Below are 12,777 nucleotides of genomic sequence, written 5' to 3' on the forward strand. Positions count from 1 at the left end.
TCCCACAGACAAAGAAGTACCCCAGATCTTCCTGTCGCCCCCACATAATCCATACCAAAATTGGTATGACCCCAAAATTTACTAACCTGGTTCCTCTCGAGATCTGCCCTCATAGTTTCCTGAAGAGCTAAGAAAGCGATCCCCTCCTTCATCTTTAAATCTCTGATCCAGCTAGCCTTTGATTCCAACCCCATCCCTTTAATGTTGATAGAGAGAATATTCATTGATTAACCATTTCAACACCTTCACCTCTGATTAAATCCTTCAATATCAGCCCCAACCATGGCTCCGATTCTGATAGTGGCACTCACTTATGTATCTAAAACCTCCCTATGCTCTTCAAGATCATCCCCATGATCGATCTGCATCTCCCAGTCGTCTTCCTCTAACTCCAGGACAGCCTAATTTCCCCTTCTTCCCTCACTTCTTCGACCTCACCATTCACCATTTGAGCAGGTCCTGCCTTATAACTTTATGTATTATTTTTTTCCACCTCGTTGGGCCTCACATCCTTGTTGTTAATAACAATTCTTTCTTTTCTTAGGCCCAATAACTCATCTAAACCAAAATGGTCATCACATCTGGGCCTTTTCTTTGCTCGTGTTTCATCCACCGATAGCTTTTACTCACTATTACCCTTCTTTGTTTTCTTAGTTTTTTCCTCTTTTGTTTGTTTCCACTTTTGGACTTAGAATTAAACTCAGGAGGTGGGACCTCTACCTCATTAATAATCTATTGTAAACCTTGACAGTTTTCCCGACATTCCACCTCGGTATTGATCATTAATAATCTGTTGTAAACCTTAACAGTTTTCCCGACATTCCACCTCTTCATCCAGCCTTTCATTAAACTACCGCATATGGTTTTGTTCAAACAAGGCATTATCTTCCTTGACAATATTACTGAGAATCCACCCAAGGCGTCTCCTTTCCCATTCCAGTGCTGCTTGAGCCAGGATTTTTGCACCCACCAATATATTTGCAAATGACTTTCAGTTTCTTAGTCTCTATATCGTCTTTGGTCCCATAGAATTTCATATTTATAAAAGAGTTGACATGAGGAAATTGTCTAGTATTCCAAAAATTGTCTAGTATCCCCAAAAATCGTAGAACACCTAGATTCGAATGTGTAAGGTACTTCATCTCTTGAAGACATCATAGCCTAAATAAAAGTTTATTCGACATTAATATCATAAACTGTTTTAGTGGTAGCTTGTGTGTTCCCCAACTGGGGGCAATTTTCTGTATTCTTGTAATAACTAATTTGGACCGTTCAGCCATTCCAAATCACTTTGAATAACAATACCTACACATCCGAATTAGAAAAGTTTGATCACAGCCATATTGTTAGTTTAAATCTTAATTAATTTTTCAATTTAGACCCACCTCTGCATATCTATGTATATATGTATGTCACGTTGGGCTGGAGTTTTTTAACTGGTTCAAATTTTATTCGACTGTAAATTAGTTAGGCTTCAATTTGTAGGCCCTAAAAAACGTGTACGACTTACAAAATCAATACATCAATGTTGATACGCCTTAAAATATATATAATGGGCAAGGATGAAACACTAATACCTTTTGGTCACTATATTGAACTCTGACTGAAATGTCCAAGTTAAAAGAAGTACCCGATATTCGTTCCCCTATGGATTGGTGAAGTAATGGAACATGGAACATGGTATTTGATTCGAAATTAGTTACGACAATTTAAACCAATTTCTAATTTGTGATTTTCGTGTTAATTCAAATTCACATACCGAATATCAATGCAAATTTGAATTTGTGATTTAAGTTCGATTTAAGATTGGAATTGTAACTGTGCTACATATATTTTTTTTCTATACGTGCATAACTGCATATACATGAAAATTAGGCAACTAACTTTATACCTTAGAATTAAACAGAAAGTAGAAAGTCATGTATCCTAATAAGCTAACTAATATTCAAGTATCAATTCACATATTTAAAAGTAAGTTAATTAACCCAATTAATTTCACAGATCGACTAGTATCTCTTTTATGCTGAAAGATATTCAATTCAGTCTGTACGGTTTTTAAGCCAGCTATTTACGGGTGACTATAGTGAAAATTACATTTGATAGCCAGGCTGGTGAAGAACCAGTTGATGGCGCGCACAAAGACACTGTACGTGGCTGCATCCACTGATTGTCCTGGACATTGCTGAAGAACACAATGTGGTGGGAGAAGTATGATGGGATCCACGATTTAACATACTATATTCTTTTTGTTTTCAGGTTTTCTGTTTTTAAGAGTAAATAGCGTACCGGTCATTTAACTGAAAACATTAACACCAGTTAGCTAGTGTAAATGACATAATTCGTAACATATATGCATGTGTATATATACCGGTGTAGTAAACAATAAGGACCAATATATATTGTGTGCGGGGGCGAAGTATTGTTGTTTCCCAGCCCCCCCCCCCCCCAACTCCCCGGGGGCCATGTTTTCGTTCAAGTTTTGCTGCTGAAAATGTGCAATGTGGTATATGCATAAGTGACTAAATCTGTAATTTACTCTTTTTTATTATTATAGATACAACAGATCTGGTTATCTTAGGTAATCGTAATCATATTGTCACAAGCTAATCGTATGAATAGCTTTATAGAGTTGTAAAACTAATAAGCGATCAAGTAAGCAAACTAAAGTATCTGATCTGGTTGTTTTATTAGCTTGATTAATTGATTCTAGATTTCAGAACATGTAAATACTCCTAGATAAAGTTATAAAAAAATATTTATTACTAATTTTTCATTTGCTTGAAGCAAAATCAATTAGGGAATTATCCATGCAAAGGTATAAAGGGTAATACAACACTTCAAACTTGTTTCCATGTTTTTCTAAACTTTCAATTTAAGATTTGGTTGAGTAGTGAATAAATTTGGGTTAAAGGAGCCAAAGAGGTTTGTTCGCATACATCGTTAATAGTTTTAATTGAATATGAGTCGGATTATATGACTAGACCGGACAAAAATGAAAATGCGAATTGCTGGAACCAAATGCAGGACAGGTGAAGTATACCTGACCGATGTTTGAACATGTTTTTGTAAGCCCTCTATACAGGCTATTCCTGTTTAAATTTAGAATAATAATTAAAATATGTATTTATATATGGTCAATATGTTTAACTCATTTATTAGAACTTTTAAAACAAATTTTAATACCTTACAGCTTGATTAATTGGAAACCGATTAGAACTTACAAACCCGTTTGAGTACTCATTTAGATATACTGGTAGCACAAACCAGAAGCGTCTGGAGTCATCTGAGGTAATACACTACCGAAAATCAAATAACACACTACCAAAAAGATCCATCTTTGGTATGTGTCAGATTAAATATGTGAACATCTTATATCATAATTGTGCTTTTGGCAGGTTTGCAAACAAGCGGAGAATGAACAAATCATCTAGTTCAATCGGTTTGAATATCCGGGTCATTCTTGTTTCAAACTACGTATATAATAGGAAAGTAAATGGTGTACCGCCATCGTTTACCTAATCTAGTGTTTTGAAAGAAGATAAGATATATCGATCTTACACCAATAAACCAAATTTAGTGTTTCAGTTAAAGGTGATCAATTTATAGGTATAACCCATCAAAAGAAAAAAGTCATAGTAAAACATAAGAATTTCATAACTGATATAATCTGACTAAAAACTGTTTAATCTATTATTAACTTACATATTGCTTAAACATTATTTTTCACTCAATAAACTATCATGTTTCTCAATCATTTTAATGAAGTAACCATATCTTTAACCATTCCTATCACTTCTCTTTAACCCAACCAAACAAACCATTTAATAAATCTCTGTGACAGATTAAATATACAATCGCTAACAGTTGAGTATAATTTAAAATGTGTATGCATTAGTTCAAACACCGGTGTTTATGCCTTCCACCTAATTCAAGTACTTCTAGACTATCAAATTTACAATCATCTTTAACTATAATAATGGTTCATAAGATACCAGGTACATTCATTATCTTAATTAATCATCCCCCTTTTTATTCTATATAAAGATGGATGGTTGATTCCTTGCGAATGTTGTAGTCCGCAAGAGTATGGCTATCCTCAAGAAACTGTTTGTTAAAGACCAGCCTCTGATTGCTAGGGGAATGACCTTCCTTTAGTTGGATCTTGGCTTTCACATCGCTGATGGTCTCCGAGGGCTTGAATTCCAAAGTAACGATCTTTCCCGTACTGCAGATCCTGATAAATATTTGCACGACTCCCCTAGATATGGGCACGAGTGTGAGTGTGGATTCCCTCCTAATGTTATAGTCGGCAATGGTATCAATGTTGTGGAGAACAGTTTCGTTAAAGATCAATTCCTGCTCTTCACACGGAATGTATACCTTATAAGTATGTGCGCTATCCTGGATATGGGCTTTTATGCTGCTTATGGTGTTTGAGGGCCTGACAAACATAGTAATTGTGTTCCCTGTGGGAGTCTTAATGAATATCTTCATGAATCCATATGGTGAATGCGTAAGCGTGAGTGTGGATTCCCTGTTGACGTTGTAGTCGCCAAGGGTATTATTGTTGTGAAGAATCATTTCATTGAAGTTCAACTCCTGCACAGCACAAGGAATATGCAACTTATCTTGGATCTTGGCTTTTATGCTATCGATGGTGTATGAGGGTTTGACATCAAAAGTAAAGGTCATTCCGGTGACGTCGGGCTTGATGAATATCTTCATGAATCCCCTTGATCTGCGTATCATTGTGACATTCGAATTCATGTTGATGTGGAAGTCAGAAAGGGTGCCGTTGTCCCCGAGAACCTCTTTGTTAAAGATCAGCACCTGCTCATCAACAGAAACACCTTCCTTGAGCATGATCTTCTCTTTTACGGAAGCAATGGTGTCAGTGGGCTTGACTTCAAGAATATGGATTATGCAACCTTCTATGTTCTTGATGAATATATTCATGAAGACGCTTGATTTCCGCACAAGTGTGAGAGCAGAGTCCCTGATGCCTAAGTTGGCAAGAATATTAGTGTCCTCTAGAACCATTCCATTGAAAATTATTTCTTGTTGGTTAAACGGAATGCGTTCCATAGCCTCGATTTGAAGCTTGATGCTCCCAATGGAGTCAGAGCCTTTGACTTTAAGAGTGACGATCTTATAATCGGTATACGTAGCAGCGATCTTGACTAATAGAACAAAAAAACAAATGAATTTGAAGTGAAAATAAGTACTTCTTGAATATAAAACTACCATAGATTTCATCACAAAACTTAACATATCTAACATCACATATTCGAATGCAGATTCCACGATAGCACACAGAATTTCACAAACACGCTTAAAACGCTAAGTCACTGACTCACTGCATGATATTATTTGTGTTACAGTTTGTATAATATATTTCTTTGCTTGCAAAAATATGTAACATGCTTTGCTTATAGAATAACACAAGAATGCAGTCAGCTAGTTACACAAAAAAAAACTTTACAAAACAAAATCATCCAAACTAACGTAAAATTAAAACGAACATCAAACTTGGGAAGTGGATTATTTTTTTCACTTATTGATAAATAGCATTAGTTTCTATAAATATTCTAAAATAAAAAATTAGGAAAAGGCTCAAATTTAGGGTTTAGGGCGAGCACGCATATAATTAGCCCTAAATCAACAAAACTTAATTAGCAGATTTGAAATTAACAATCACGACGATCAGAAGAATCGTTGCGGTTTATTCGTTTAAGTTAAGAATCTAGTAGATCACATATAATTAACCCTAAATCAACAAAATGAGGATAATCGGAAAAAAAATCCTTACTGGTTATATTCCTGTCGTTAGAATTGTTCTCCTGGACTTCAAAGTCATGGTTGAAAAGATCCATGACACTACTGCTGTGATTAATTACAGATTTGCCCTATCCGCCATTTTTCTTCTGCAGGTTTGCTAGATGTTTTTTTGGGAAGAGATTAGAGAGGAGGCTGAGTGATGCTGTGCTCAAGACTCAAGAGCTTAAATCTTGATGATATATGCTTAACGCGGTTTTTGTTAAAGAATCAAATTACATGGATGGTGTAATAATATTATGGTGGTAAGAACACGTAAGTGGCAAGGTGCTATAGACAAAACAAGAAAATTTAATAATTACAAAACAAGAAAAGAACACCATTTCGACCAATAAACGAAAGGAGTATGAAATCACCTGGTGTCTTTAACGGTGATCTTTAAAGGTGATCGACTTTCAGTCATTAAAAGTAACAAGTTTATGGCTTTCCAAATAATGGTAGATCGAATATAGTCATAGTCGTTTTGAGTTAACGGTATTGATTAATTATGACATGTTACGAGAAGTAGAGGTAACTATATCGCTCCCTGGATATGACCGCCTCTTCATTTGTATCCAAAAATGGACAAGTATCAGAAGAAACTACCATGCCTCTTAACAAGAGATTATTGCATGAGCTGGGATTTGCACCCACCAATATATTTGCGAATGACTTTAAGTTTTGCAATCTCTATTTCTCGTCTTCAGTCTCTTTTCCGGTCCGAAATTAAGAAGTCAAACGCCCTAAGCCGTCTTTTCATTATTGTGACTAGACCGAAGATCATGCGGTTTTTAAACAATTTGATTGCGTGTATGTGAGCATATTAATCTTGTAAACCCATATCCCCATGCCAAAATTCTGTACAAAAACATGTTTTATTCATCAAACATACTTTTTCTATCTAATATGGATGGCAACATGTCTTAGATTATCCACGGCCATTCCCAAGAATCGTTAAGAACTTTTGGGCCAAGGTCGAGTAAAAATTTGGGACCTAGTTTACATTTGTATTTGGGGTTAAACTTTTAAATATTTTTAAACTAAGTAAATGCTTAAAATGACTTATAATTTCTCAAGGTTGTTCTTCCAGTGCATGCAATCAAATGTGCTCTCGAAAAACACCTGGAGAATGTATCCACGCATTGTCGACCTGTTGAAAAACATTCCTAGACCGGTCTATCCAGAGGAGGTTGATGATGAAGGGAAAGTTGTAGCACCTTCTAAGCCTCACCATGTCAAGATGGTAAAGCAAACATTTTTTAAGGCTATGTTGGTGCATGTGGGAAGAAGTGGGTACAAGTACCGAGGGCAAGAACCTGGTACTAAGCTCGGTCTGTTTGCTGAGACCAAACCTGATGGTGCAGAGGCAGAGGAGGAATAGGAAGGAGATTGTGGGGATGATGGAGATGATGACGGTCAGAGTGGTGATGAGAGGTCTGATAGTGAGGCCACGGATAGTGAGACTAATGTGGAGGGTGAGCACAGAACCACGAAACTTCATGACAAAAAGAGAAAGGCTGTCAGCAAGCCTTCTGTTAGTGGTTGGTTGCTGAAGAAGAAGAGGAATTCGAGCGTCCTCTTAAACGTTTGAAGAAGAAGGCTAAGGACTCCAAAAAGTCTGGACCTTCCAAGATGCTAACTTCGGTTAAGGCAGTCTTTCCTTTGGCTTCCACCGTAACACAACCACCACCCACTACACAAACTGACCCTCAGCAGGCCTCACTAACTACCTTATCCCGCACTTTAGAGGCCCTTAAGGAAAAAACAAGTTCAAGTGCCAAAACCCAAACCCAAAACCAAATCCACCACCTCTAGGAGACTTGTAGATGAACCAGTCACACCTCTCGAGACCTCACCATCAAAATTAGATGAACCTATGCCATTTATTTTTGGGAACCTACCCATATTCATCACCCAAACCAAAACCAAGCCTACACATTAAACCTTTTCACCACCCAGGACTTCCTCACCTTTTAGTTCACCAACTTACCAATTCACCTCCCTAATCAAAGGTACAACCTTTTGGACCTCAACATTCACATCATCAGCCCAAACCCAAATCACCACACAAGCCACCCAAATACCACCTCAACCTATTAGCCTACCCCTAACCATAACCACATCCTTACCCACCCAAACCATTACCATGCCAACCCAAACAACAATTCAACCTACCTTTTCCTTTACACCTACCAGAACCACCAAAAGCCCTATCATATCTGCCATTCCCCTATCCAGTGGAAAGTCAAGGAAATCTCTAGTATTCCGAGATCCTATCCTCGAAAGGATTCAGTCTCTTGAAGAATCAAACGAGAAAAGGGTGAAAAGGGAGCACCTGTTTATCAAGTTCATGAAAGATCAGGAGGCTGTGAATGAACGAGTTGTGAAAGAGAGAGGTGAGCTGGCTGCTCAACTAGAGCAAGACAAGGAGCTTTGATAGAGAGCTAAAGACTTTGGGTTGAAAACCTGCAGAAGCGGGTAGACAATCAACAACAAATGGCTAATCAAGAGTCCTTGTTGAACGCAAAACCTCATGATGATATTACTAGACTTCAATCAAGGGTCTCGCATCTTGAAACTGATCTTCCTTCCTCCTCAAACTTTGCTCAAAATATTAGGAGGGAGCTAGAGTCAAGTGTGGACCGTGCTCTAATTGAATGTGAGACTCTTGATTCTCGTGTTCGTTTGTTGGAAGGTGATTCCTCTTCTTCAAGGAATGTGGGCACCTTAATTGGTAAGAATGTTGAGCTCAGATCGATGATTGAGCGGTTGGAGGCAGAAATTGAAGAGCAAAAGAACCTCAGCAATGAGCAATGATCAAGACCTAATTAACGAGGGTCTTGTAAATCTCTATCTTGTTGCATCAGAAGTCATGCGAATGACCGATGATGACGTTGAGAATCTGAGGAATCGATGATGGAGACATTCAGAGGATGGGTACATGGGTACAGGTCGAGAGCAAGAGACTAAGAAAAGCAAAAAGAAACAATCTGCTCTTGCTAATCTCTTTGCTGATGCTAGACGAGTTGGAGATCAAAGCAATCTAGATGGGATTTTGTTTGGATTTGCCAAGAAGGCTGCAAGTGGTAGTCGTGTCAGTGGTATTGGTGATGAGCCAATCACAGTTGTTGGAACCATTGTGAGCATAACTGCAGTTGGTACTACTGCTACAAGCACCACTCAAGTTGCTCCTGCTACAAAAACACTTGTGATTGCTCCAGCTATTGGAGAGAACATCATTCAAGGTGATGATGATGACAGTGATGATTCCGATGATGATGACTCATACGATGATGGTGACGATGAGGATGATGGTCCTCATGACAGTTACGATGAACATGAAGGCGGTAATGGTGAAGAAGATGATGGTGGTGATGGTATCAATGGTGGAAATAAAGCGAGTTAACAACAAGAGGACTCGCCAAGGGATGCGTCTGACGATCCTGCAAGAAAAGTTAGAGATGCGAATGTAGCTTTGGAGGCTGAGATCTCCATTGTTTTTAATGTTGATGATATTGCAAGTACCGACCCTATCGTTCAAGAAACCGTGGAACAAGAAAAAGAAATTAAAGAAGATGATGATGGGACCAATTACTCTCCGAACCTGGATACTCGGTTCGTGATGAGACCGTGGTGGCTCTTCTTGCTCAAACTAATAATGCTATTGTTGAATCGTCTCATGCCCCGAGACAACGAATGAACAACTCCTACTCAATCAGCAATCGGGCGAGCATTAGAAACCGCATCTATCCATATCTGGATGAATCTTGAATCGTCTACTACAAATGGGACCCTAGCAGTGAAACATGGGCTATTACACGAGCCAACGAAGATCTGACTTACATGCATTTGAGTGATATGCATACTTTGTCCGAACTTGACATGAAATATTTCATAAGAATAATGGGTCACTACGTGATAGAGAAGGAGCTCAAGGGATGGTTCAACGGTTTCTGAGCAAGTAGTGGAAGAAGGATTACCCTGACTTCAAGCTCAACAAGGGTAAGTCCTTTCTTCATCCAACTGAAATTGATCCAGCGACAGGAAAGAAGAAGAAAATGTGGAGATACAAGACTCACAAGGACGGGCGAGCAATCTATCATGGTGAACACTTCTTGCCCAACTTGTTCGAGCACTTCATATGCTGGGAGTTTGATAGCAACACGAGGGAAGCAGTGATTCACTGCAAAGACATGCACCACCTCCTTTTCTTTGATGAACATGAGCTTGCGTCGCTTAGCAAAGAAGATCTCTTGAACCTGTACAACTCCCCGTTGTGTACAGTTGAAGACGTCCGATGGGACAAGACATATTGGATAGTTGAGAAGTTCAACAAGTTTGTGCATTATCTTGTTGACAATAAACTGTTCAACTGTGAGAACGACTTCGACTATGAGATCGACTGTGAGGACGACTTAGACTATGAGATCGACTAAAGACAAGAGCTGACGGATTAAAACACTTAAGAATAGAGGGAGATTGTAAGGTCCCTTTTTGTTAATTAGTCTTTTATATTTATTTGAACTAATCATGATGTATGTTAGTTAGCTTGTCGGTTTCTTTTATTTGTATGTTTGAGCCTGAGGCCTTTTAATGGTGAGCCCATTGGGCGATCATAATGAATAGGAAGCATGGCATGGCTTCACCATAAATAGTGAAGCATGCAATGCATTCCATAACCTTTTTGCTAAATCTTATCATCTCATCAATTCTCATGTCCCTCTCACCTTTCCACTTCCAGAAATAAACCAAACACCACAAGATCCTAGATCTTGGTTAGCCACTAGTGAATTTCGCGAGCTAGGGCCCAGATTCAAGAACTTGTTGTTTGATCCGTTATAAGGACCTACAATTTCGTTAGTTTTATAATAGAATACACAAACTCCAGTAGAAAGTTTTGTTAGTATAGTTAAGGTGCAAACTGTAATTAGTAATAGTTAGTGTAATAATATGTAAATTCTATAACTTATACCGGAACATCGTGTCATTTGTGAAACGTCACACCAATTCAGATGTAACTGCCGGAGAGGGTATAAATACCCTCGGCCACCATCATTTGTAATCATCCATTTTAATACAAAATTCAATAATACAAATTCGTTATTGATCAATTGTTGTTAATACATTTTAATCATATTGTTAAAAAAATGAGGTCGGACCTTGCGCTCTAAGATCCCTAATCGTTGCACGAATCAACATCATCGATTGAATTCGATCACTGCAACTTTGTTTATCCAAAATTCGAAACCCTAGATGGTGTTAAAAATCAAGAACGATTGCGATTGATAGATTACAAATTCATAGAATAATAGAAGAACATGAACAAGGGGTGTTTCAGTTGACAGTTGATTTGCAAAATTGAAATCGTTAGAGGAAGTAGACAGAGCAGAAGCACCAATTGATAGCGTGATCGATTGTTTAAGACACGCGGAAAAAGTAGTCGGATTTTGAAATCCTGTTTGAGAAGAACACAGGCATGAAACCAAGAAAAGAAAAGGCTTAATGGGCTTTAATTTTGAAACGTTGTCAAGGAAGAAAAATAAGGAAAGTTAATTGTTTTCCTTATATATTAGAAAATATATTCAAGGTTTTATTTAAAAAAAAGTAAATTGTTTTCTTTAAAGAAAGAATAGCAAGCTCTGAACCTTTGTGATTCGTTGAGAATAAGAGGCTCTGAACCTTCATGATTCGTTGAGCTCCAAACCTAGATGATCCGTAAAGCAAGAGTAAACCTGTGTGGCATCTAAGACATGTTGACAATATAAGTGTTGTGTAGCAAACTAATACATGTGTAGCAAACTAAGAATTATGTGGCAAACAAATCTTGTGTGGTAAATAAAACTTGTTTGGTTTCAATCCAGCAAGAAGTAAAAGAAGATGCTTGGAAAGAAGATACATCAAGTGGATCAACAAAAGCTTATGAGTAAGGGAACATATCTCTTCAATGTCCAAAATTGACTTACTCAAACTATACGACATGGGCATTGTTGATGGAGACAATGTTAAAGGCTTATGGTCTTTGGGAAGTGGTAAGCTCATAAGATGAGAATAAGGCATATAAGACCAAGGCAATGATCCTATAAACATTACCTAAAGATATTTTAATGCAAGTGGCACAACACCCGACAGCAAAAGAAGTGTGAGACACAATAAAAGCTCGAAACCTAAGAGCACGTCTAGTTCAGAAGACACGTCTACAAGCATTAAGGAGCGAGTTAGAGATGTTTAAGATGAAAGAAAATGAAACCAGGGTGACTTTCTAGAAAAAAAATGGGAAACATAAGTAGGTTTGTGCAATGGTTCAAAACTGCGAGAACCGAACCGGAACCATAAGTCTAAAAATTAGAACCGTAACCTATTATAGTAAACCGGTTCAGTTCCACAACCAATAAAGTTGGTTCTCGCTAATCGGTTATGGCAAGAACCGGTTCGGTCATTTATTAATCAAATGGGTTGTACAAACTTTGCAAATTGCAAAATAGGTTTATATAATTTTATATCTTCTTTCACGGTAAAATTAATTTAAGTTACAACATGAAATCCGTTATATTTTTTTATTAAAACCTATTTTTTGAACTTAAATAAATCATTAACGACGATAGACTAAAGAAAGATCATATATTTTTATATTAAATTACCTTGAAAGTTTAAATCAAAATTGATCTTGGGAGGTATTGAACGCAAAGAAAGAATCTTTGAATTAAAGAATGACTGAATGAATGCCGGTTAATAAGTTACCCTATAAAAAATGAGAATTGGTAAATTTAGTTAAGACGTTTTTAATATTCCGATTATTCGGTTCCATGCCTGAAACCATTAGTTTTACCATTAGTTTTACCCAGAACCAAACCGGAAACCGTTTAATTTTGAGAACCGAGAATCGTAAGGTAACACACGTTAGCGGTTTTGAGGCACCGGTTCAGTTTCGGTTCTTCGATTATGCGGTTGCGAACCGTTTTTTGC

The 12,777-nt window shown here is 37.5% G+C and overlaps 1 protein-coding gene across 1 annotated transcript; it reads right to left on the reverse strand.

The window, feature by feature from the left end:
* Nucleotides 1-4,029: 4,029 nt before the first annotated feature.
* Nucleotides 4,030-5,247, reverse strand: LOC143635993 (polyubiquitin-like). Its single transcript, XM_077103691.1, has one exon. It carries the CDS (start codon nt 5,245-5,247, stop codon nt 4,030-4,032), a length of 1,218 nt encoding a protein of 405 aa, XP_076959806.1.
* Between the last annotated feature and the right edge of the window lie 7,530 nt (nt 5,248-12,777).

Source organism: Bidens hawaiensis, unplaced genomic scaffold, assembly GCF_021521415.1.
Source record: "Bidens hawaiensis isolate Kalapana, Puna unplaced genomic scaffold, B.hawaiensis_p1.1 tig00007743_1, whole genome shotgun sequence".
Lineage (NCBI taxonomy): Eukaryota > Viridiplantae > Streptophyta > Magnoliopsida > Asterales > Asteraceae > Bidens > Bidens hawaiensis.

Coding starts and splice junctions, on each gene's coding strand:
- LOC143635993 (XM_077103691.1), bottom strand. CDS start 5,247: ATGGTAGTTTTATATTCAAGAAGTACTTATTTTCACTTCAAATTCATT.